This window comes from Cicer arietinum, chromosome 8, assembly GCF_000331145.2.
Source record: "Cicer arietinum cultivar CDC Frontier isolate Library 1 chromosome 8, Cicar.CDCFrontier_v2.0, whole genome shotgun sequence".
NCBI lineage: Eukaryota > Viridiplantae > Streptophyta > Magnoliopsida > Fabales > Fabaceae > Cicer > Cicer arietinum.
In genome coordinates, this window is record NC_021167.2 from 26,444,890 (window position 1) to 26,470,900 (window position 26,011).

At 30.1% G+C, this 26,011-nt stretch overlaps 4 protein-coding genes across 6 annotated transcripts; 3 read left to right on the forward strand and 1 right to left on the reverse strand.

The window, feature by feature from the left end:
• The first annotated feature begins 3,517 nt into the window (after positions 1–3,517).
• On the forward strand, positions 3,518–4,756 carry LOC113788002 (ATP-dependent DNA helicase DDM1-like). The gene is made up of 5 exons (XM_027337223.2): positions 3,518–3,604; positions 3,704–3,823; positions 4,217–4,336; positions 4,424–4,522; positions 4,619–4,756. The coding sequence occupies exons 2-5, from the start codon at positions 3,743–3,745 to the stop codon at positions 4,754–4,756; spliced, it is 438 nt and encodes a 145-aa protein (XP_027193024.2). The 5' UTR covers positions 3,518–3,604; positions 3,704–3,742.
• Positions 4,757–7,865: 3,109 nt separating this feature from the next.
• On the forward strand, positions 7,866–11,365 carry LOC101514979 (uncharacterized). Its single transcript, XM_004512826.4, has 2 exons — positions 7,866–9,423; positions 10,155–11,365. Exons 1-2 carry the CDS (start codon positions 8,246–8,248, stop codon positions 10,966–10,968), a joined length of 1,992 nt encoding a protein of 663 aa, XP_004512883.1. The 5' UTR covers positions 7,866–8,245; the 3' UTR covers positions 10,969–11,365.
• Positions 11,366–14,535: 3,170 nt separating this feature from the next.
• LOC101515301 (uncharacterized) lies at positions 14,536–19,656 on the forward strand. Of its 2 annotated transcripts, none has more exons than XM_073364294.1 (10): positions 14,536–14,840; positions 15,921–15,998; positions 16,642–16,981; positions 17,083–17,306; positions 17,411–17,480; positions 17,660–17,764; positions 17,862–18,032; positions 18,685–18,855; positions 18,972–19,072; positions 19,313–19,656. In XM_073364294.1, exons 1-10 carry the CDS (start codon positions 14,598–14,600, stop codon positions 19,370–19,372), a joined length of 1,563 nt encoding a protein of 520 aa, XP_073220395.1. In that variant the 5' UTR covers positions 14,536–14,597; the 3' UTR covers positions 19,373–19,656. The 2 variants fall into 2 exon arrangements, with proteins under 2 accessions (XP_073220395.1, XP_073220394.1); XM_073364293.1 differs by having other exon boundaries at positions 14,537–14,840; positions 17,411–17,513.
• Positions 19,657–20,317: 661 nt separating this feature from the next.
• On the reverse strand, positions 20,318–23,826 carry LOC101488257 (uncharacterized). Of its 2 annotated transcripts, XM_004512829.4 has the most exons (5): positions 23,073–23,822; positions 21,850–22,011; positions 21,281–21,376; positions 20,827–20,973; positions 20,318–20,689 (listed from the first exon to the last, which is right to left on the reverse strand). In XM_004512829.4, the coding sequence occupies exons 1-5, from the start codon at positions 23,649–23,651 to the stop codon at positions 20,555–20,557; spliced, it is 1,119 nt and encodes a 372-aa protein (XP_004512886.1). In that variant the 5' UTR covers positions 23,652–23,822; the 3' UTR covers positions 20,318–20,554. The 2 variants fall into 2 exon arrangements, with proteins under 2 accessions (XP_004512886.1, XP_073220396.1); XM_073364295.1 differs by lacking the exon at positions 21,850–22,011 and having other exon boundaries at positions 23,073–23,826.
• Positions 23,827–26,011: the final 2,185 nt, after the last annotated feature.

The window sequence follows — 26,011 nt, forward strand, 5'->3', positions numbered from 1 at the left end:
TTGGTTAGAGCGCCAAACCCTAATGGTTGTGGTAGCTCAGTTGGTTAGAGAGCCAAACCCTAATGGTTGTGGAAAGGTTTACAGAACCCTAACCAGAGCTCTTGATACCATGAAGAAAGTAAAAGACAAAATACTTTCATGTTTTATTATTACAGCCCTAAGCTGTTTATATAGGAAAAAAAATTACAATAGTAAAACTGAGTAATAATGATAGAATAAAAATAAACATAATAATATAAAATAAAAGAGAATAAAATCTAATTTCTCTCAATTCTTCAACACACATGGTTACTAGTTCTTGAACTAGGCAAAACAAAAGAGTCAAAGTCATAAAGTTGTCAAGGTGGCGTTGGTAAATTGGAGCTAGAAGATGACCTCCACAAGGGAGGGAGAATTGGCATTCCTTTCTTGACTTGGGCTCTTAGGGTTGGAATCCATATGTCATTAAGCTAGTTGCACAAATCACCTAAGGTTTGGTTTATTTTCAAGAAAATCAGTTATTATTAAATTGTAATTGGTGTAATCTTTGCTAATGAATGTCCTATGGACATTGATTAAGGAGTCAATAAAAAGAAATTTTATCTTGAAATTGAAAATTTAACATTTTATCAATATAATATATACATAGTTTTCTCTATTTAATCTTGAATTTGAGACAATGATATCTCTATTTAAGAATAATAGTCTTTCTTTGGTTTCATGTACACAACTATTATTTAATTATTTATTTATTTTTAGACTTTATTTTTAATACATCTTCGATATCTATAGAGAATAACTATGATTTAATAATTATTATATATTAATGATATATCATGATTAATAAGTTATACGATTTTCTTATAAGAAAACAAAAGTTATGTAATTTAGATATATCTAGATGATTACTCATTTAGGATTTTATAGTATGAGAGAAAAAAATATATGCTAACTTATGCAAAATATTCATAATTGAAGAGAAAATTTTCTATTAAGAATTAGTTGACATTTGTTAAAAGTCTCACATTAAATAAAATAAAATATTTATAGATAGTCTTTAACTTAAAAATCGATTTTGTGAATTGTGTTAGATTTTTAACTCAAATTTTAAGAACTCTAAGAGATGCATTGAATATCTTGTTTTTCTTCACGAGCCAATGAGCTCTCATTTTGTTTTGTAATAAAGTTAAGAAAAGTTGAAAGTCCTAAGCTCCAAATCAAATATTATAGTTGCAAGGTGCATACAATTTAGGATATAGAAACAAACTTGCGAATTCCAAAGCATGGAACTAATTAAAATATCATAGAGTAACTCACAGTAAAACCATGATTTTATTGAAGTCTTAAATGGTAGTTATGTCAAAATTACAAGGATTTATTTTGATTTTATTAAATTCACGAAAATACAACTGTACACTAAGTGTGCCTTTATTTTAAGATAATAAAAATTAGATTTAATTTATAAAATTGATTTTAATTAAAATATAGTTTAAGATAAAATAAATTATCTTTCTATACATTGACATAAATGTCACTTTAGCAATTTTCATTAAAAAAAAAAGTGACTTTAACAATAAATTTGAAGATAAAAATCACAGTAAAAAAAAATTACAAATTATAACTTAAAATTATAATCAATTAGAGTTACAAAACCTATTCTAATAAATTCTTTCAAACATACTAAAATCAATTTTGAATCTTCAACTTCACTTTTGACTTTTCTAAAAGTGAAGTCAAACATGCACTAACATTGATTTTGAATGAATTGATTTTGACAAATACGAGTTGAATATAAAGTAAATTATGTTTTAAATACATTTTCTTACAAGTTGGTTGAATGATGAATTTAAGGTTAAAAATAGTTTTTTAAAAAAGAAAATCTTCAAATTCTAATTTCAAATTAAAATCAATAATGGAGACAAAATACTCACTACAAGAAAACATTTGTATACCTACGGAATATTAGCCACGGATCGTAATCTGTGGGTAAATTAATTGTTATCTACGGAAAAATCGTGTGTATTGTTGTATAAAATATTTTTTTTTAATTAATTACCACGGTAATTCCGTAGGTAAAATTAAAATATCCGTGGGTAATAAAAAAAAATACAATCCTAACTTAAATTTTACCAAAAAGTTTCGTATTATGTTTCCTACAACCTATCCGTAGGTAATGTCTTATTTAAAAAAAAAAATTATGTTGAATTTTTTAAAAAAAAGTCCCCAAACTGATTGACCCAAAAGGTCATCACTAAATTAGTTTTATCAATGGATGTTAACTCTTCTTCCATAAGGTATCAACTCTTCTTCCATAAGAACATCTTGATCAGACCAACCCTATTTCTTAAAGGTATCAAATTTCTCTTTCCATAAGGTAAACCAATACCCAGAAATTGTATAAGGTAAACCAATACCCAGAAATTGTATGAGCCCTAAGCCCTTCTTCCCTTCTTCTTGTCTGAACCCGGTCCCGCATTAGGTTAGGGAGCTGGGTTTCTCGTTCGAGCTGCTTCCCGTTCGAGCTGGGTTTGTCGTTCGAGCTGCTTCCCTTCTTCTTGTCCGAACCCTACTTCTTGTCCGAACCCTCCGCATCCCTGCTTCGCTCCGCCGTGATGATCGCTATCTCTTAAGGTAAGTTATCTTCCTTTAATATCTTTTCATTTTCTGAAATCAATTTTTACTGAAATGGAGTCTATTTGAAAAAGCCCCAATTTGTATTGAAAACCCTAACCATAGAGTACAATGGCTGCTTCTTTCTCGAACCAATGTCTGTTACTTGGTTGCTGTTCATGTTCAATTAGGATAGTTAGGTACTCTGTTCATGTTTAACTCTTGCATTTTTATTGTTTATTTACATCTTGATATTAGGTATTGTGTTCAGTTTCATTGTTTATTTACATCTAGTTGTTATGTGAGTTAACTGCTGAATCTGAGAACTAATGGTGAGTCTGAGAGAACTAATGGAGATAAGAAATGTAAAGAAAATGCCAGGATCTAGTTGGATAAGAAAATGTCTCAAAGGTGTACGCTGGCCTGGGAATTTGGACAGAGATCCAAAGGGCTGGAACATGCCTCCTAAACAAAACCAATTGAAAATTGCAATCAGAAGCAGAACCTCATTTTCCAAGTTTGTCAAGTTGAGTATGGCCATAACAAAACTCGTGATAAATATAGTGGATTCTGCATTGAAATTTTTGAGATAAGAAATCTATAGGATCTAGTTGGATTGGAAGCGAAAAAAGTTAAATATCAGAAAACATGGTTGAATTAGAAGTTGTTTAAGGACTCTCTCTTGTGTTTGTGATATATCCAATTAGTTTATATATAGATCAAGATATATCCAAAAGTAGTATGTGCATTGCACAGTTACACAAATAAAAGTGTGTATTAATACTAGTGTGATAAAACAAGTATCCTGACCTCCTAGAATCGGCTTTTGATCGTTCATGTAAGTACCGTGTTATTTGATAGGTTTACTGATTTCATGACCCGTGATACTTAAACTATGCTGAAATTTGCTTTCTTGATAGATTTTTATCCTCCTGTGAATGAGATCATTGAACAATGTGGAAAATTCCATTTGCTAAACCGATTGTTGGAACGGCTATTTGCACGAAATCACAAAGTAAGCTTTACAGTGCTGTTTTTTTGCTTGTGCTTCCTTTTTTACTGCCAAGTTGTTAGAGATAACTCATTGGCCTTTGCCTTTGCCAATTTCTATTAGGTTCTGATCTTCAGTCAGTGGACTAGAGTGTTGGATATAATGGATTATTATTTCAGTGAAAAAGGCTTCGAAGTTTGCAGGATTGATGGTTCAGTGAAACTGGAGGATAGGAAACGGCAGGTATGTACCAATGCATGGATAACACCACTCTGATAAGATAATTAGTTTTTTTTTTTCTTTCTGATCTGTGCTTTTGTTATTGTGTTTTGCTTTAGGTTTAAATAAGATAATTAGTTTATAATGCATAACCCTTCATGATCTTCAAAGTCATAAATCATATTGATAACTAAGAAATGGTATTTTTAATTTTAAAAATGTGTTAGAAGTAGGTCTCCTATCGTGAAAAAATACACCTAAAAGCTTAGAGTAGATTTTTGTAGTAGTTTGCAAGTTACAACTCCTGATATCTTAAACATAGGCATGAGAGATTTTTGTTGTCTTCTTAATCACAACACTAATTGAAGAGGCTAAATTTTTGAATGTTTTGTTTATTCTCATTCTGCCTATGAGCAGAACCAGGACTTCAATGATACAAACAGCAATTGCCGAATCTTCCTTCTTTCTACTAGGGCTGGTGGATTGGGAATTAACCTCACTGCAGCTGACACTTGCATTCTTTATGACAGTGATTGGGTACTTTTGACTTTTCCTGTTTGGCATTTATCTATTTGCTTCACAGCATTTAACTTACACTATGCTTACGACTTCATTGTACTACAGAATCCTCAAATGGATTTACAGGCCATGGATAGATGTCATAGAATCGGTCAAACAAAGCCTGTTCATGTTTACAGGCTCGCAACTGCTCAATCAGTAGAGGTACTTGGAAATTATGTATATAATAAGTACAATTGTAAACGACATATGACTGGTAGCTTATTATATTGAGATGGATATGACATGGTCTGTTTACAGGGTCGAATGTTAAAAAGAGCTTTCAACAAGTTGAAGCTTGAGCATGTGGTGATAGAGAAAGGACAGTTTCATCAAGAGCGTACAAAGCCTGCCATTGTGGATGAGATGGAGGTTTGTATGGTAGCAGTAGCATGCTAACGATTTCTAAATTTTTCTGTTCTATCGTCTTGTGTATAAATAGATTTGTTGTCAATATGCTCCATTATTCCAATGATTTTGAAAGTGTGGTTTTGGTTGACAACTCAGTATTTCTATGGCCAATTTTATTAACTGTTTTGGATTGCCTTAATACAAACCTTTTAATTGATCAATTAACTCCAAGATTTACTGGAAATATGAAGAGGACAATAAAAAATCTAGCACTAGCATAATGTCTACTGAAATTTTTAGGTGTCAAAGGCTTGGCTGAAATTTTTAGGCTTGGCTCATTTAAAGATGAAGCAAAAGAGATTGTTGAGATGTCAACAGTGGAAGCCTATCGCATGGCTATGAAAAGTGTGGTTAGATGGGTGAGAATGAACATGAAACCTAACAAGACTAGAGTCTTCTTCACTAGCATGTCACCTTCTCATGGAAGGCAAGTTTAGTATAATCCATCACAATTTTTTTTGGTTTTTTATAAGCTACAATTTAGTACGATAATTATGTTTCAATCAGGGCTGGGGGTTGGATAGTTCAACAGGTTTGAACTAAGGGTTAAAGGAGTTAAAGGATCTTGATTCAAATTGAATGACAAAAAACATATGTAACCAATAAAATTATTCCAATACAGGAGCATAGAATTACCCACGGACAATTCATGGATAACATTACCCACGGACAATTCATGGATAAAATTATCAATATCAAATATAAAATAGTAGACTTTGTCACGGATGGTCCGTGGGTAATGTAACTTACGACCTTTCCGGCGCTAACTATCTACTATTTTATCTACGGCAAATCTATGAGTAACGTTACCCACGGAGACTCTGTGGGTCATATTACCCACGGACAATCCCTAAATAAGTGTGTCCCACGGCTTGTCCGTCGGTAAATATTTTCCTACGAGCAATTTAGCTAGGAACTCGTATCCGTGGGTAATTTTACGTTACCTATGGACATTCTGTGGGTAAAGATAAAATTTGCCGTAGGTAATAACATTTTTTCTTGTAGTGACTAAAATACATTTAAATATATCAAAATCAATATTATATCTCTAAAATCATTTTTAACTCTTCTAAAAATGAAACTTAACAAAAACTAAACGCATTTTTATTTGGCGGTGGTTAAGAGATAGACACACTTCCATTTGATAGCAAGAGTTTGTAGCTTCTACTTTATCACGGTTGAATAGCCTTGTGCAATTAAGGTAAGTGAATGTTTGATTTCATAGTGAAGATGGTTTAATTGTAAATTTTTGTAAAATCACAGTAAGTCACTATATAATTTTATCGATCTTTGTATCAAATGATACAAATAGTAAATAAATTGGTAGAGCCTAAATTTGGTAGGACCAGATTGATCATGAATATGAGAACCAAGAAGTGAGGCACTAATAACATCATCTCAAATTAAGTGACATGTACAAATTCAAATCTCAATAAATATAAAATTGAGGCACTAATGAGTTAAATATTCATTTTGGTCCATAAAATATAAAATGTGTGAGTTGATGTCCCAATAATTTTTTAATATATTAAAATTATAAAAATATATTTTCTTCCAATGATATATAAAAAAAATTGAAAAATCGATATATATATATATATATTAATTTTTTAATTATCATTTATACTCATATTTTATCTTATATGGAGTACTTAAATATATCTTTTATTAGTCATTTCAAATATATCTTTTATTAGTCATTTCAAATATATCTTTAATTCAACAATTAAAATTTTAAATATATTTTTCATTAATTAATTTAATTCATAAAAATATTAAAAAAAAATATTTAGAGACATAAAAATTAAATGATGAAAATGATTATTTATCCTACACTAGTTCTATCAAGTAGCCTTATTTTGTGTTGACTTGACCATGTTACTTTTCCTATATTTGCTCTCTTGGGTTGTGTTCATCTTAAGCATCCCCCTCGTGCATGAGGTGAAGCCAACTCAAAAAGGACAAGAAATTAAGAAGAATTCCAATAACACTTTGTATTGCATTATAACCAGCCAATTCAAGCTGTAAATTTGTACTACTAGTGTGTATGCACAAGTACCAATACAAGACACATGCATGTGCTACTTTAATTCCCTTAGGAATATCCAGTGAAGCAATTATAAAGATTATATAAGGAAACAAACTATTGTCGTTAATAGTAGTAAAAAGAATTCCATATATTTCATTGATATGATTTTTAAATAAATAAAAAAATATTCTCTGCATGCATTTGTAAAATTTATTTTCTCGAGTCAGATAAAATTATAATAGATAATAAAACTCTTTTTTATAAAATTTAACTCAACAGTAGACTCATAACTAAATATAAACTCAAAGATATTTGATTATAAGAGACTATTTAACTCTCTTTTCAGGTAATATTATATTTAATAAGTATGTAGTGATAGTATAAATAGTTTTACACTAACAACCAACATAGATTGTTTGTTGTATTGTTATTTTATGATGACAATTACAATTATATAGTGAAATAATAAAATTAATAATTTTAATTATATGACTGAGTAAACTTGATTTACACTACCAATATACATTGACAATCTAAAGGGATGGACACCATTGACCTATAACTAGTAACCGGTGCATTAAAAGTAAATATGCATATATGATTTGACAAGAAATAATAAACAAATTAATATAAAAAATTAATTTTTTTTATAGAGTTGACTTAATATTTAAATTATACATTTTATAACAAAGTAAGGCTGCTAAAACAAATTTGACCACACAATAAAAATTCAAAAGTGTTATTTTCCTAAAATCCTTCTTTCTTATTGAAGATGATAATCTTTAATATTGGACTATTTACTTCATGACAAACCAAACAATTAAATAATTTCTTCAAACTTCAATTTAAGCAACTTACTTACATCAGCTAACTTTCCTCTATCTAATAATTAAAAAAATTACCAAAAAATAAATAATAATACAAAAGACCAAAACCAAAATTTCAGCATTGAAAATGAAGTACCACACATCCCTAAATGCTAAGCCAAAGGTTGAATTCAAGTAATCCTATGTCACTTTACTTCTTTCTTTGAATCTGCAATTGATTTATTTATTTTATTTTATTTATTTTTCTTTTATTTTTTCCACTTCCTTTTGATCCTTGAAAACTTGTGATTGAATACTTAAGCAAAAGCTGTATAGTACTAAATACAGCTTCAAACAAGTTGTATGTGATTCTTTATTTGCTTATAAGGTATCTCATTTTCATTGCTTTTTCAAAGGTAAAGTCACATAAAAAAGAGAAAAAGAATGAATAAGTCCTATTTGTATAAGAATCTCATCTTTCACTTACTCTGTTTCTCCCCTGTTTTCACTCTGCTCCAAACTAGGCACTAACTCTGTTTCTCCCCTGTTTTCACTCTGCCCCTAACTCGGCAGAGTGATCAAAAACTTCATTCTATTCCGTTCCATTCCTCTCTACTATTCTCTACAAAAACACAAATTCTAATGGATCCACCACCTCTCTCGACCGCTACATCCACCTTTTCTTCGAATATCATCCAACAAAATTATCCTGACTCAATTGAGTCTTTATCATCTCCACCACCACCACCACCAGCACGATCACGCATTGGTGAACCAACGAATGATGAACACCTCCCTACTCTCCCCGGCGCCAAGCTTCGCCTCATGTGTAGCTACGGAGGCCATATCATGCCACGTCCACATGATAAGTCTCTTTGTTATGTTGGTGGTGACACACGAATCGTGATGGTTGATCGCAGTTCGTCCCTGAAAGACCTATGTTCGCGCCTTTCGCGAACAATTCTCAATGGAAGACCCTTTACTCTTAAATACCAACTTCCTAATGAAGAGCTTGACAACCTCATCACAGTCACAACAGATGAAGATCTCGATAACATGATCGAAGAATACGATCGTTTATCATCTACTACAACAAAACCATCTTCAAGACTAAGAGTTTTTCTATTCTTTACAAAACCAGAATCCACACTTTCAATGGGATCTTTAATTGATGATGCAAAATCAGAAACATGGTTTGTTGATGCACTTAACAACTCAGGAATGCTATCAAGAGGTGTATCAGATTCAGCTGCAGGGGATTCTTTTTTGAATCTTGATGATTCTGTTCTTGCTTGTGGCTCAAGCAACAACTTAGATGCTCAAAGTGTAGTAGCAGAGTCATTGAATCTTCTTGAACAGAACAACAACAACAATAACAACAAGGTTAAGAATGTTTCTGATGTTGTTTTGCATTCAAACTCAACGCCCGGTTCACCGATGCTAGAGAATAGTTCTTCTTCGTCTTCTTTGTCGCCTTCGATGGCTAATTTGCCTCCGATTCGTGTTCATGTCGACGAAAATAGTGGTAGCAGGCTTCAACAAGATAACAAAGTTGGGATGATAGAAGATAAATTTTCTCATATGAACTTTGCTGCAAATGATGGATTTGTTGTTTCTTCTGCTAATGTAGCTATGCCTGCAATTTCTTCTACTACTACTATTACTACTAGTGATGTTAATGTGAATAGGGTTGTTTCTGATGATGAAAGATCCGATCATGGAGTTTCGATCGGATCTCGAAAACCGCCTTTACCATTGCAGCTTGTTCAACCAAGGACTAATGGTGGTTTGAGTGTTCCTTCACCAGATTCAGTTACAAGGTATTATGCTTTTGTATCATAGTATCATATTTCTGGTTCCTTTTTAAGTTCATAGTTTTTTCTGTCTTTTTTGGTTTAGTTCAAAAGTTTTTTAATCTGTTAATAGTATAATATCCTATTCAAGAAAAATCAAGTTTACAAGTTTTAATTTAGGTGATGGATCACTTGTTTTCAATAAATTTAGAGAGCTTAGAAATCACACATGTGGTCCAAAGTATACATTCTGACAAAAAAAAGAAAATTGTATTTTTGTTCAAAAGTATATTTCTAAATGACATAAAAATTATATTTTTTTTTCGAAAATATACATACTTTTGAAATTACTTTTGAGATGAGAAAAGAAACTCCCTTAATTTACGGCGTGCTGCATATTCTAAAGCACTGATATAGACATAAACATCAAATACGACACTTACACTAACATGTTAACATTAGTAATAATTTCATAAAATAAAAGTGGTTGAACTTAACCACATGTGTGAGTGATTTGGTGTTAAATACTTGTACATGTCAGACACTAAACACACATTCGATCGAAAATATCTATGGGTGTTATATAGTCTTTGTTGATAGATGTTAGATGAAGTGTCAATATAATTGAAATCAACTTAGCAAGTGCAAGTTAGCAAGTGATAGTGATGTGTTTGCATTTGCATGTATTTCTTTACCTAAAAAAAGTGATGGATAATAATGTGTTTTTAAATTATATTTTTGTGGTTAATATTTTTCAGTGATAGTAGTATTGCATCTACAAATTCTTTCTCCAAGATTATTTATCATCAAGAACAAGTCCAAGTTCAAGTCCAACCTACACAATTAGACAACAAATCTCAAGATACTAATTACATGTTACCTCCACAATTAGATCAAAATCAACAACTCCATCAACAACAACAACAACAATTTGTTCATTCCAACACTCACTTTATCCACCACCCTACAACCACAAGTCAAGTTCCAATTTCATCATATTACCAAGTTTACCCCTCACCATCACAACAACAAATTCACCATCCTATTGGTCAACAACAATTTCCACTTTATGTAATGCCTATTGGATCAACACAACCATATAACATGACATTACAACATAATATGAATGTAAATGACCCTAATGTTGTAGCATCTAGTATTCCAATAATACCTCAAATTAATGCTACTCCACCTATTTACCCTACACAATCAACTAACCCTAGTGAGGTAAACCCTAGTGTTTACAAAACAAATGTTGCATCAAATTCTACATTTGTTCAAATTCCTTCAAATCAATTTCAACAACAACAATATGTTGGTTTGCCTCAATTTCATCATCAACCACATCAAATTAATGTAGCTCCATCTAGTGGTACAAATTATGGTTATGAATATGGTGGTGGCAATGTGCAAGATCAAGTATACTATACTCAACAACAAACAAATGCTCCATTGATTCCTCAGTATCAATCCATGACTCCAGCTGCTGCTGCTGCAGCATTATCTGATGCTTCCAAACAATTTCCGGCGGAGAATGTTCAACAGCCGAATAGAACTTCACAGCCAGTTTAAAATGGATTTGGATTCCTTGTAGTCGAAGTTTCATATATTCATAACAGTTAGTCTATCTAAGTTGTTGGATAGAGATTGGACGACTTGCGCTGTGACTAAAAAATTGAAAATTTGAAATTTCGATCATTCGATATTTCGTCGGTGGTCAAACTCACCAACTTAGTGACTTTTGATTGTCGAGAGCTAGTTGGATTTCAATTTAATTTTTTTAATGAATCAAATATAGAACCTACTTTTCGATAAAAAAATAAAAAAAAACAAACTATAGTTTATTTTTCCTTTTGTCTATGAACTTATGAAAGATGAATGACATGTAATGTAAGATCATATTTTGCAAACTTACCTTTTCTGGTTATCACATTTAATTGAATAAGGAAGTTGTTGCCATTACCTTTTATATTTTTTTTTTGCCTGAACTACCTAGTTCTCTAGAAAATAGGATTATGAAAATTTGAAATTTAGTTAAGAGATAGGTAAAATTTGATCTGTTTCAGTCAGAATTCTTCTAAAGAATTGTTTTTAAGGATAAATTTATAAAAAATAATTAATACATTTGAAAAAGTAAAAAAGATCTTATAAAAAAGGACAAGAAAAAATTATAAGAAAATGCTATATTTAAAGACAGATGTAGTAATATTTATTAATGAGAAATATTGATAAAAAATTTGCATAAGGTTAGGATGCACATGTTCTGTATCAGAAGTTTTGTATTTGGCATAGAAAACAAGGGAATCTATGAACATGGATGCAGTGTGTACAAAATCTAGCTGTGTATTAAGATTAGAACATGCAATTTTCTTTCCTAAACCTGAATTAAGATATGTAATTTTCTCTTTTCTAACTTTTTTAAACATGATTTAATTTAATTTAATTTATGCAAAGTCTAAGAGGGAGATATGAAATTTTTGTACTAGACTATCCATAAGTGCATCTTTAGATTGATGATGATTTTAACAAAAAACTGTATTTTAGAATTTTCTAAAAAAAATTAGGGTGCCATTATGGTTAATAAACTCACTGTGAATCTAAATAAGCACTTATTTGCACTTAGTCAATTACTATTAGCCATTTATACATGGAGAAATAGTAAAATATTTTTAGTTATTGTGTGACTTGGTTCTATATTTGTTTAAAAATAGAGTTATTAAAAAATTAAATTTAAATTAATAAAAGAGCATTATAAAAATACTAATATTAAATGTAGTAGAGTTAAATAACTTTTAATTATATTCTAAATTATAAAAATAAACTTTTTATTATTTATATTCGAGATCGAAGGAAGAACATCTTTAAGTACATCTTTGTCAATCTTAATCAGCCTTACAACCACCTCTACATAAAGATCCTTATTTACATATTTAGCACTTACTTATATGTCTTGCCTATCTGTAAATTAAGGATACTTTGTTTGAGTTATCACAAATAACAAAGACAACTTTCATAATCATCCTAGTTTGTGATCCCTTACAAGTAATTCCACTTTTAATTTTTGGACTAATTCATACTTTTGACCAACAATAACAATTATAAATTACACAATTAAAATTCCATTTTACATTTGTCACAAAAAGACTAAGTAAATAATAAATAGAACAATAGTCGTTCACTTTTCTTCTTTTTACTAAACTTTTTTAGAAACAGGTCATTTAAATCTATTTTTTACTTTGAAATCAGCTCTTTAGCTAACCCGCTTTTATTTTCTTCTTCTTTTATGTAAATAAATAGTTTACATACATATTAAGATTTCTTTCGTGTTTTGTTTGTAGTGATTTCTTTATTTGAGTATGACATTATTTTGTTTGTCGTTTTGGTGCAACATTGTTTAATTTCATTACTAGAAAATTGTGATTTAGTGATGAAAATTTGCGACGAATTTACATATCTTTGTGAGAGTTTTAGTCCATCACAATTTGCGATTGATTTTGAAATCCCTCTCTAAAATTTTGCGAGGCCTAATTTAGTTATAAACTAGATTTAGACCTGCACATTGTGCGACTAACTGTTCATGGATAAACATATAACTTTACAAATTTCATCCATAAATGATTAATAACCAAATCATGAAGCATGTGAAATGCATAAATGAATTGTATGCGGTTAATATTTTATACTTATCTTAGTTTAATTATTAGCGTATAATATTGAAGGTTGAATGATCATATTTTAAGTTATATTGTTGATTAGAGTTTAGAACTTAAAACACAAACCTTTCAATCTCCACGTAACAATATTTTAATTTAGATAAAGGAAAATGTGATGAGAAAAAAAAACAAGACATGAAATAAACAAATAAGAAACCATATATTTAAAAGAAAAATCATTGTTTCTAATCATTGATGATATTGGTTGCACTGAAAAAAATATGATGAATGCCTCTAGAGAGAAATGCACACAATACCATTTTCCAACTCTTAAGACATAACTGCGAGCAAGTGTTGAAGAATACCAATTAATTATGAACTATCATATGCAAAAAAGTGACCGAAACATTTAGAAAAAAAAAACTATTTGAAAATGGAAAAAATTGTAGAAGGAAGAAAAAATGTTTTGATTAAATCGTCACTTAATAAAAAAATGTAGTATTATTGATAGATGATGGACAAACATTTAGTAAAGCTACAAATAGAGTTTATTTACAAGTAAAATTGGAGTGACACATAACTGTATAATTGACTTGACAAAAATAGAATTATGTAACAAAATTGTCAACGAAATGACAATATAATGACTTGTGAGTCTCTTTTAATATATTATAAACAAATTTATATATTATGAACAAATTTAGACGCGTCACAAATGTATTTTGTGAAGAATATTTTTAATTTTAACGATAGATTTATACTATTTCTAATTTTTGTTTTTTAATAATATTCATTTGATTTATATTAACACAGTAGTTCTTAGAAATCACTCGATAACTACTACTTAATTATTTGATTCATTTGATAAATAAACCTTTCTTCTTTTGATTAATTTTTTTCCAACAAACAAACCATTGCTTAATTTATCTATTTCAAAAGTGGATAAGTTTGAGACCCTACTAATTAATTATTTCTTTCTTTTCCTTCTTTTTGTATAAAGGACCCACATCAACGTCTAACACGAAATTTGTTCAAATAACTCAACAAGGAAAAGCTTTACCCCAAAGGAAAGAAAGGAAAATCAGCAACAACTTCATGTGTTTGATTGATGATTTAGTTTTGTATTAAATAAATTTTTAGTTTGTGTATAATTTCAAAGTTTTATTTTTAATTCCTATAAAATAATTTATCATCTTTAGTTTTAAAAAATTCTCAGCTTTGTTTTTTGTTTTTATTTTTAAGTCAAATTATATTTATCATTTAAATTTTTAAATAATTTTTTTTCAGTATGTTAAAATTTTTAAAAGAGAGATTAATTATATATGATTTTTTAAGTATCAAAAACTTAAAAATTTATATTTAATCATTTATTAAAAAAATTTAAATTTTTGTATTTGATACTCTTATGATGTATAATTTCAAAAAATCTCTAAAAAATAATATAATATATCAAAATTATATAAAAAACAAAATAGTTTTAGTACGAACTAAACAACAACCTAGTACCAAACACTCCAAGAAAACAAGAAGAAAAAAATAAAAATAAAAATGCTTCTCAACGACATTGGCACTGCATTCTGTTACATCAAACCACCACGACCCGACCCGAAACATGAAACCCGAATCATCTCTTCGCACTATCACTGCCGGAGAGGGTCTCCGGCGAAGAAGCATTGGGAAAGAAAAGACGCAAATTCTCAATCTATATGCACCGCCGACGAACTTCACAGCGTTTCTGTTTCAAATTCAGATTGGAAACTTGCTCTTTGGCGTTACCTTCCTTCTCCAAAGGTTCAAAAAGTTTTCAACTTTACGTTTTTTTTTTTATACCCTTTTGTTATTGCAATGATATATCTTCTGGGTTTTGTTTGATTTCATTGTTTTTATCGCAGATCAAAGGAAACAAAAAAAAGTTCACTTTGAGCATTTTTTATTTGAATTTAATTTATATATACACTATTAACGAATCACAACCGTCAAATCATTAATAAAGTTTGACTTTTGTCGTAACTATTTTTGAAGTCACTTACATGATTGGTCATGAGGTCTTAAAACTTTGTATTTTAGTTTCTCAAAATAGTGTCAAATTATTTTTCAACTAATAATATTTTTTTGTTGAAGTATTGCATTTTGATTTTTTTTTATAGCATAGTAGTAAGACCGACTATGTTATATGAGACAGAGTGTTGGGTGGTAAAAAACCAACACGAGGATAAAGTAAGTGTAGCAGTTATGCAAATGTTGCGTTGGATGTGTGGAAAGACTAGACAAGATAGGATTAAGAATGACAACATTAGAGAGAGTTGGGGTGACACTTATAGTAGAAAAGATGGTAGAAATTCAACTTAGGTGGTTTGGGTATCTAGAAAGGAGGCATGTAAATTTTGTAGTGTGGAGAGTGGATCAAATGGAGGTTTGTCAAATAGCTAGAGACATGGGAAGACCTAGGAAAATTATAAGAGAAACTATTAGGGAAGATCTAGAGATTGATGAGCTGAAAAGAGACATGTTTTATGATAGAACGTTATGACTTCGTTTGGTCCATGTAGCCGATCCTACTTAGTGGGATAAGACTTTATTGTCGTTGTCTTAAGTTAAGATTTTTGAAATTGTAAGGGGAATCTGTTAAGGTTTTGTTAAAGGTATAAGATTTTGTATGAGTTTAATGGTCTTACACTTAATGTGAAACAATTTTACGCTGACCACTAATAAAAGACCACCATGTTTCTATGTCACACTATTGGTTTCAAAATAACCATATAAAGGTGGATTGATGTGGCAAATGAGTGAGTTTTCATTGAATGTCAATGTAAAACTTTTTTATACTTTGGGTGTATACTCTTTAATTTCTTTGTATTATGTGTTTTGCAGGCTCCTTTGAGGAACCACCCACTTTTGTTATTGTCAGGGGTTGCAACCAATGCTATTGGATATGATCTATCTCCTGAGGTGATTGTGTTTCTTCCATTGAAAACCAACACAACTTATTTTATCTTTTGGAGAATGACGAAAACATTAATCTCATAGTCATAGCATCATACATTCATTTTAAGGTCTTGTTTGGATTAACAACTATAAGTGTTTATAGCCTAAGTTCTTATCATATACTTAATTACATATAAGCTATTTCTATAACATAAAGTTAAACTGTTTTTATATAAGTTATATGTTGTTTCCATAAGTTATCTTAGAGGGCTTATAAAAACAAACTTATGGACATGTCATAAGGTGTTTCCGTAAGTTTTATTAAACAATTGATATGTGCTTATATCAATAAATAAGCTTAAATAAACCAATTCAAATATACCTTAAATTGCAATAGTGTGACGTCGCAGTTACATCGTGATCCTTGATATTATAGAAAATTGTGGACAATGCGGTTACAAATGTAGTCGCAACTCGCGATGCAGTTCACTTAATTCGAAAACCATGATGTTGTAGCTGTAGCTGCGATTGCGGACCACAATTTAAAACATTTGTAGAAGTAAAATTTGTGCGCCTAAATTTAAATCATAAGCATTTTTATGATTGACAATAATAGTTTAGTGTAATCTATGATCAGTGTTGCTAAGTGCATGTTATTTGTGATCAGTCTTCATTTGCTCGGTACATGTCAGCGCAAGGATTCGATACATGGACTCTTGAGGTTCGAGGTGCTGGGTTGAGCTCATATGCAGACAGCTCAGAAAAAGATGAGAAGTGTCTGAAGAATTCGTCTGATATAGATTCTGCAATCAATAATGGCAGAAGCAGTGATTTCGAAAGAGAATTGGAATTTAAGAACCTCAGCGCTTCCTTTGAATCAGAAGTTTCTCAAATGAAGACAAGAGGATTAGAGGCAGTAACTAAATCTGACGAACTACGGCTAACATCGAGGTTGATGGAGATTTTTACAAGAATGTCAGACAGGTTTGCGAGCTTTCTCAGCGACGGTTAGTGAAGTAAAACTTGTGAGCTTGTCATTTTTAACATTGTATCTTTATATGAATCATATTATATGAATACTAACAAAGTAAAAGATAGTGTTTTTCAGATTTGTTGGAAGGGAGACACAACTCTGCAATTGTTAATCTAATCAAGGATTTCAATCGGAGATTTCAAACTATGATTGAAGGTCAACAAATTTTCCCAGCACGAATTTTAGAGTTTCCTGACCGTTTTACCGCCACTTTCGAAGAATTTCAGAAACAGCTCGATTTGATCGTCAAGTATGATTGGGACTTCGATCATTATCTCGAAGAAGATGTACCTGCCGCGGTGAGGTGACATTCATTTGTCATACACTAGTATTTAACACTCGTGCAACACACATGAAGATAATCGTTGTTTATAAGTTATTTTTCATTAATTATCATTTATAGATGGAGTATATAAAAGCTCAGTGCCAACCAAGGGATGGGAAATTGTTGGCAATTGGTCACTCAATGGGAGGTATCTTGTTGTATGCAATGCTCTCGCGTTGTTGTAAGTCGAACCGAACTGTTGTTTTGTTTCTTCTTCAACTTCTGTAATTACGAGGCTGCAAGCTTGTTTATCATCAATGCTTTTTGTATTTTACATTGATTCTTGATCAATTATTCATCATTGCTTTTATATAAACTATTTGCCAGATTTTGATGGAAAGGATTCTGCATTTGCATCGATCGTTACATTGGGATCATCGCTCGACTACACATCTTCAAGATCATCTCTCAAATGGCTTTTACCACTGGCAAGTGATAGAAGGAACTGACTTGAAAAAAAAGAAAGTTCATTTATTTTATTCGATGTCGGTGATATATGTTTGTTGACTACTTGTTTGTTTGCAGGTAGAACCTGTTCAGGCGTTAAATGTTCCGGTTATTCCAGTTGGTCCACTGATTGCTTCCGCTTATCCTCTCGCGAGAAATCCGCCGTATGTTTTATCTTGGCTAAATTCTCAGATTTCAGCTCAAGACATGATGGATCAAAAGTTGTATGAGAAACTTGTTTTGAACAACTTCTGTAAGTTCCTAATTTTCTGTTTGTTTGCTTTTCAACTTTTATTCAATCTTAACATAGACGAATGTTACGGTAGACCACCTATGAAGATCAATGACACTCCTCGCTCTTAAGCTTTATGGTTGAGACAATGACTCGATAAAAGTCAGTTCAAATGAATGTGTCTCCCAAACTCAAGTCGCCAACCTGAAACCAGTCAGGTTACTGTCTCAAGCGTATAGACAGAGAGAACTGTTAACATACTTCTGAAGAGTTTTGCTGATCGTCGTTAGAGTTCCGAGTAATTTTTAAGCACAGTCCTTAAAATTTGCCTCTTAACACGTCATATCTTGCAATCTTATATAAATGTCATATCTTGCAATCTTATATAAATGTCATTCTTGTCATCAAATCCATAAACAGAAAAGTACTAATAGTTTGGTTTTCGTTTGCAGTCTTATATATAATATATAAATATTAGATCTTACACCGTTTAGTTTGGCATTTTTGTAGTTTGGCATTTAAATATCGTTCTATTTAAATTCTGCTACTATGTTATAGCTGTTATTTGACAACACACTTTTAATACAATTTCTTAAAACATGTAAACTCTGAAAACTCTCCTCTTCCTAAATATTGAGTGATCAACAATTGCCGACTCTACCATGATTGGCAGGTACCGTGCCTTCTAAGCTTCTCTTGCAGTTAAAAACAGTCTTTCAAGAAGGCGGTTTACGCGACAGGAGTGGAACATTCATCTACAAAGATCATCTCCGCAAAAGTAAAGTTCCTATTTTAGCAATTGCTGGTGACCAAGACTTAATCTGCCCGCCCGAAGCTGTATACGGTATTAAAACTTCACTACCTAATCGATTAATCGCTCAACTATCTCTCGCTCTCTCTGTCTCTTAGAAACAAAAATAGTTTCTTTTTATGATGAGCATAATCATTAATGTTAAGCAGAAACGGTGAAGCTTATTCGCAAGGAGCTTGTTACATACAAAGTCTTTGGAGAGTTTGGAGGTCCACATTATGCCCATTATGACTTAGTGGGTGGCCGATCGGTAAGATCATTCCATATTTTCCTTCTTTGTATCGTCTTTAACACTTTTCCTCAAACTGGAGCATATATATATATATATATATATATATATATATATATATATATATATATATATAATTATATAACAATAAACAAAAAAGAATAAATCCGAAATTCTTTATTTGCATTGTTTGTAACACAAGCAACTTGAGATTTATAAATGAGTTTTCTTAACCTTTTTACTTTTACATTCCAATTGCAGGCCGCAGATGAACTGTATCCATGTATAACAGAATTCCTCATTCATCATGACATGGCTTAATCCATTGATCTTTTTAAATACCATTCTTCTATGTATCTATATGAAGATCCTCATAGAAAAGATGGATTTTCAAGATCCTAAATGATGCATAAGTTTCTGTATTTAGTTATAAAAGAACATGTACACACATGTAAATGTAAATAGAGTACACAAATCATGTGCTGGTTGCACTAAAAGTATTAGTGAATTATTAGCCTTTATTTGTAATTAAATTGTAAGACTTTGCAATATCATTGGAAGTGAAGTTGTAATGAAATTTATTTTTTTAAAGATATTTGTTAACATTTTTGGAATGCACTAATTATATACTTGATCAGTTTTTGTTAAAATATGATAAAATGTTTAGAATAGAAGTGTCCAATTTTTATTCAAGATTAGCGTTATGAAGTGAACAACTCTGAATAAAATAAGTATTATCATCCATCAATTAGAAAATTATTAATGGATGTTAGAGATACATTATGACATGAGTTCCTCAGAATAAAACTCTTTATTTTCCTCACTTTAGTGAAATCATATTTATAAAGGGTTAAATTCTTCTAACGTGAACAACTCACTTTAAAATTATGAAATACTGACACAAATACAAACACGATATTGACAAATTAACATTGCTAATAATTTAAAAATTAAAAGAAATTGAAAGTTACTACATATGTTGGTGTCACAGTATCAAAAATTTGATATGCCGTCAAATCTGAAGTGTATAAAGTGCAATGAATACAAATCTCCAATTTTGTAACCTCGCTTAAAAGCAAACCAATGCTTTCATTACAATTTTTTTTTTTTGTCACAAATTAGGTGCATGCATGTTCCCCAATAAAAGTCATAGCTAGAACAACAAAGTGCATAAAGGAATAATCGTAAGTGCTCCTTTAACTTTCTTTTTTTTGTATTCAAATTTCAAAACAAAGCATGAAATAAAGTAGAAAAAACACAATGAAGAGCATTCAAACACCAATTTCATGAGTAAAGTAAAAAGGAGAAACAAAAAGAGGATAATTTGTTCACAAGCAAGAACCACTTTTGAGTATATAATATACAAAAGCATATATATGTTTTCAAATCTCCCTAAGGAAGCCAAAAGATTTAATAAAAGATGTAACAAATAAAGATTGCAAATGAAAAACTATACACCAATTTAGAAAGAAAAATAAAATCATTAGGGTTTCGCCACTCGAATCAATGTCGAACCGCGACTTCTTGCTTACAAACTGGACAGAAGTTTTTAAGCACAAGCCATTGTTTTATACAATGAAAGTGATAGCTGTGTTCACAATTTAACCTTCCCAATTCATCATCTAATTCATACTCCTCCTGAACAAACAAGAAAGTTACATTAACATTATATTAATTAAATTAAACATAAATATTTAAGAAGCTTAGAAAGTGAATGTTATAAAGTAATATGATGAATCTTTTATGAAACTTAATTTTTTTTAAAAAAAATTTACCTGACAAATGCTACACTTTTTGTCTATTTGTTGCTTTGATGTATCATTTGAAATCAAAAGCTTGATTTTCCTTATGTTGTGCCTCATCTCATCTTCTTTAAGTCCAGTTTTCACATAACCAATTCTCTCACCAAGCTCAAGCAATTGCTGTTTAAACAAACGACAAATTTCGATGAACATATATAAAATCAAGACAAAAGGACACACACTAGGTCAATCAGTGTTGTCAATGGCAGATAGCAGAATATGGAGAAAGGCAAAAAATCGGCAATATAAAGACGCCATTGCGGCCATAGGCCGGCATTTCTTCACAAATTGCCTATGGCGATCGTCAAAAAAATCTGCCATGGTGGTTACAAGACAAAAACCTTACTGTTGCATCAAGGCTCGCCCTCGATAATCATCACAATATTAAGAATAAAAAATAGACATCATAAATTGATAAAGAACTCACCTCATACGACATATTATCAACATCAAGTCTCCAGTCTCTAAATTGGTCGCGTGAATTAAATCGTCCCCCCATTAGTCTTCCTTGAATTATCATTATCTTCAAAGCACAAACAACAATCAAGATATTGAAGACAATGCTCTTAAGTACATGTTTGTTTATCTTGTTAAATCAAGATCAAACAGTTTGTATTCGAAATATGAACCTTCTGATCTTAATTCAACAGCTAAGATCTTATCTATAGTGATTGCAGAGTATTTTAACTATATCTAACTCAAATCATTGCAAGACCCAAATTAGCTACAATTTCAGAACTTCATCATTTTAAGTTAGTTCCAAAAATGATACAACTACTTTAACATCTTCAATCAAATCAAATTCAATGAGAGACCATATACCAAATTCATCCGATGTCGTTAAAATTTCGATCGATTTTTTAGTACTAGTCTACTATAAACCACCTATTAAAGTGGTCTATCGTAGAATTCGCCAGATGAATAACCTATAATTTAATTCTTAAGTTTCTCTATAAACTTTTCCAACAAAAGAACATGAAAAAGTAAGGAACCAACCTCAGCAAGACCATCGGAGGAATTATGCGAAGCATGTCGAAAAAATCTACCATTACCAAAAGACTCTAATCCATGTTGTGCTAAGAAAACATCAGAATCATCATCATCCAAAAAAGATAAATTTTCCGGATTAACACTGCGTCTTCCAAAATAAGACGAACGCTGCAATTTTTTTTTTGCAACAACCAATGTTAATTGTTAATATTATTAGTATTTTGCATCAAGAAATACGTAGTTAGAGTATATAAGAATAAGTAGTAGAAACCAAAACAATCACGAAACTTAAACACAACAAAACAAATGAATCAAAAACCATAACTAATCATCAACATGTAAATGTCATGCACTATATATAATAAAACAAAATAAAGATAATAATACAAGTGATAAATTATTGTGTATCATGATTTATTTTTAAATTCTTTGATCACTATACTTATTTTCAAGGGGTCCACATTAAATCAATCAAATTAAAAATCTTCATATACGTGTGAAATTTATAAATGGATGGCGTGCACGCATGATATTATTGATCAGAAAACACTTATTGAAAATCCTCAAAATAAAATACAAAAACAAAAAACAAAAACAAAAAAATTATCTGAAATTGAACAAGGATTTTTTTTCATAAACTATTTTATGCAGTAGAGATGTAAGTAAAGTCTGATTAAGTGTTGTATTGACTAAGATTTGAATTCGGTGCTTTCATTTACCATTTTAGCCTAACTACTTCGGTTTTTTTTCTTTCAAATATTAATTATATGCATTCACGCAATCACACAATACCTAATTTGGACCGTCAGATCAATATCAGACTTTAAAAATATGAAATACAGACACCAGACATGACCCTAACACATAAACTCGCATTAATAATTTGAGAAAAGTGAAGTGATTGAATGTAACTTCATATGTATGTGTGAGACACTTAATATGCCTTCAATCTGAAGTGTCGGCGTCTAACTTAATACACCAACTATGTTATGAAGATTGACACAATGATAAATAAATTCAAAACCAAAACAAACAAAAAATGCAAACTTTATTACTATTGCTGCGTATGCTTAAAAAATCAATTAATCAAATTTTCTTGGTCAACAAAATTAGACACACAACACAAGAACACTTAGGATTAAGAAGAAGAAAACAAACCAAACTTTTCAACAGATTAAGACACCCAAAACATTCAATAGAAAGGATCATTGGCCAGAAATTACAAATACCTCCCTATGTGTTATCCTTTCCCCATCAAGTTTTCCTCTTGAAGACAGATTCTTTCTTGCCACAACACAATCCACAGATACAGAAGAAGCATCAGATGAAAACCCAATTCCAGGTCCACACCAAACATCTTGAAAATCAACACAGGTAGTAGCACCAAAAGAAGAAGAACTTTGAAAAGGAACATCATCAACAACACCATGACATGTTTTGTTGATTTTACTGTTACTGTTCCTTCTGTGTTTCTTTTTTCTGTTCTTCTTCCCTTGCCAATCTTCAGAGGAGCTAATTACCGCCGGTACTGACACCTGATGCGATGTACCGGTGGTGCAGCCAAGTCCTCTGAAATAATTGGTATTGCCATTGTTGTTTTTTGTTTTGTTTTGTTTAATGTTATGTTTGGTTTCATTGGGTGTGTTGTTGTTGGAGAAAGATGAAAAGAGACTGGAGATTGTGGATTTGCAGTTAGTGGTCTGGACTATGGTGTAAAGCTGTGAACTTTGGTGTTCAGTATTTGAAATGGGATGTCTTAATTTGTTTATGGGTCTTCTCCATTTCATTTGTCCAGTCATAATAGGCATGATTTAGATTTTAGAGAGAGAAAGTTTGAGAGAGAGAGTGAGTGTGTTAATTGTTGAGATTTAAGAAGTTATAGAAAAGAGAAGAATGAAACATGATGTGAAACTTGGTTTGTGGAAAGAATGGAACTGACTAGTTTTAGTTTTGTACAAAGAAGAGAGTGTGGAGTAAATATCTAAATTTCTCCATGAAATTTTAAGAGTATATATTAATTTAGTTTTATGTATTATTAATATTTTAAAATAATTTCTAAATTTGTAAAGTATATTAATCAAGTTATTTCAGAGTACTACAATAAGATAAAATTGGTAATGTTGAGAATGTATTGAAATTTTTATTTTTTATTTTTTTTTGTCTTAGAATGTATTGAAATTTAAGTTAATAAATATTATAAATATAATAAAAATATATTTTTTACTCATTAATAATATATCATAAATCAAATGGGATGGTGAATCTAATACCATTTTGTAATTTTAGTGATACCTTTTAATATTAGTTAGAAGGAAAAAATTATACATTATTCATGTAAATTAATTTTATATTGATAATTAATAAAAAATAATTAATTTTATCATTTTATTATATAATTGTAATTAATATCATAAAATAATTATTTAACTAATAATTTGTATTAATTAATAGTATAAAACTGTTTATGTCGATAAAGTACATGATCACTAAAATTATTTAGTCAATGTATAAGAATAAATTGATCTGATTTACATACTAAATAATTAGATATTTTATATATAGATTTAGATTGCATGATGTTAGAGTCCTGTCATCGTATTATTGATATATCAATAGTCATTGTATCAAAACTAAAAGATCCAAATTTCAAGCTTTGTATTTTAAATTTAAAAATTTACAAGATTTATGCACCGTTCGAACTTGATCATACATCAATTCTTATACTAAATGCATAAATGAGATTGTATGTTTTACCCGAATCCCAAAAATAAAAATCCCATATGTAATTGTAGAGAATGTGATTTTTTTAGCTCAATGCATAGTTTTCAATTTTGGTGAAATAGTAGAGAATGTGATTTGATTAGTTTTGAGAGAATAATTTTTTTTAATTTAATATTGTAAGGTTGCTTTCCATATGGGGTTGTTTGTAAGGTGGGCTCTAATTTGTGATGATGTTGGGAATTGTGGGCATATATGCTTATTCAATTTCAATCAATAGCCCTCAGCCTCTGGAATCTGTGACTAACTTTTTCTTCTTTTTGTGCTTTTTCTAAACCCAAAAAACCAAAACAAAAATATTGATGCTACCTATCAAAAGAAAAAGTTGAAAACTCCTTCCTATATCTCTCTCTCATTGTCCTTGGAATCTAGTGGTTTGGATTGTGGCTTGAAGTGGTATTGAAAAGAGGTAGAATGATGGGTAAGGGTCATATAAAAATTAAATTAATATATCCTTTCTTTGAATATAGGTTCTCTTGAAAAACCCATTTCATAAAAATATTTTGAATTTTTAACTATATTAATTGTTTTTAATTATTGTACACAATTCTTAAGAAAATATTTAGTTATATTTATTATAATAATAAAATAAGTTTTACTTACTAAAATATTTTAATATTTTTTGTGTCTCAAATAAGTGTCTTATTTATATTTTTTGTCTTAAATTATTTATCATTTTACAATATTAATTATTTTTTCATTAATATACTCTTATTTATTATATTTTGATTTATCAAAATTCTCCATTAATTGTAATGTATACGGATATTGGAGATATAAAACTCATTTTATCACTGAAATCAAAACAACTAATTATACACAATTCGAATAAAACATTTAAAATTAGATAGAAAGAATAATAATTAATAAAGTAGTTAGATGAATTGAGATAAAATAAATAAAATATATCAATAAAAAATATTATTAATATTTTGTTGATAAGATAAACAGATAAATAATTTGAGACATCTGACACTCAAAAAAAATTGAGACAAATAAATATGGGCCTTGCTACCTTTGTTAAGAAATTAAAAAAAAAATGTATTGATTTTTTTTAAAATTATCATAATTTATTAAGCAAGTTTTTATATTTAAGAATAAAGTTTTTGTCTCTATAAAATTTAATGAATATCACTATAAACATTTACACAACATTTTGGATTTGGATTTGGATTTGGATTAAAAGACATATTTAGGGATAGAGGTATTGCACTACAAAGAGTTAGTATAATTTTAGAGGTTAGAGTGGACATCGTCTGAAAGGGCCCCACATAGATATCACGAGGCCAAATTATATAAATGCTTTTTTTGAGTTGTCTGGCATCATGTCCATTGTCCATCATTTATTTTACCAGCTCCTCAATATATATATATATATATATATATATAT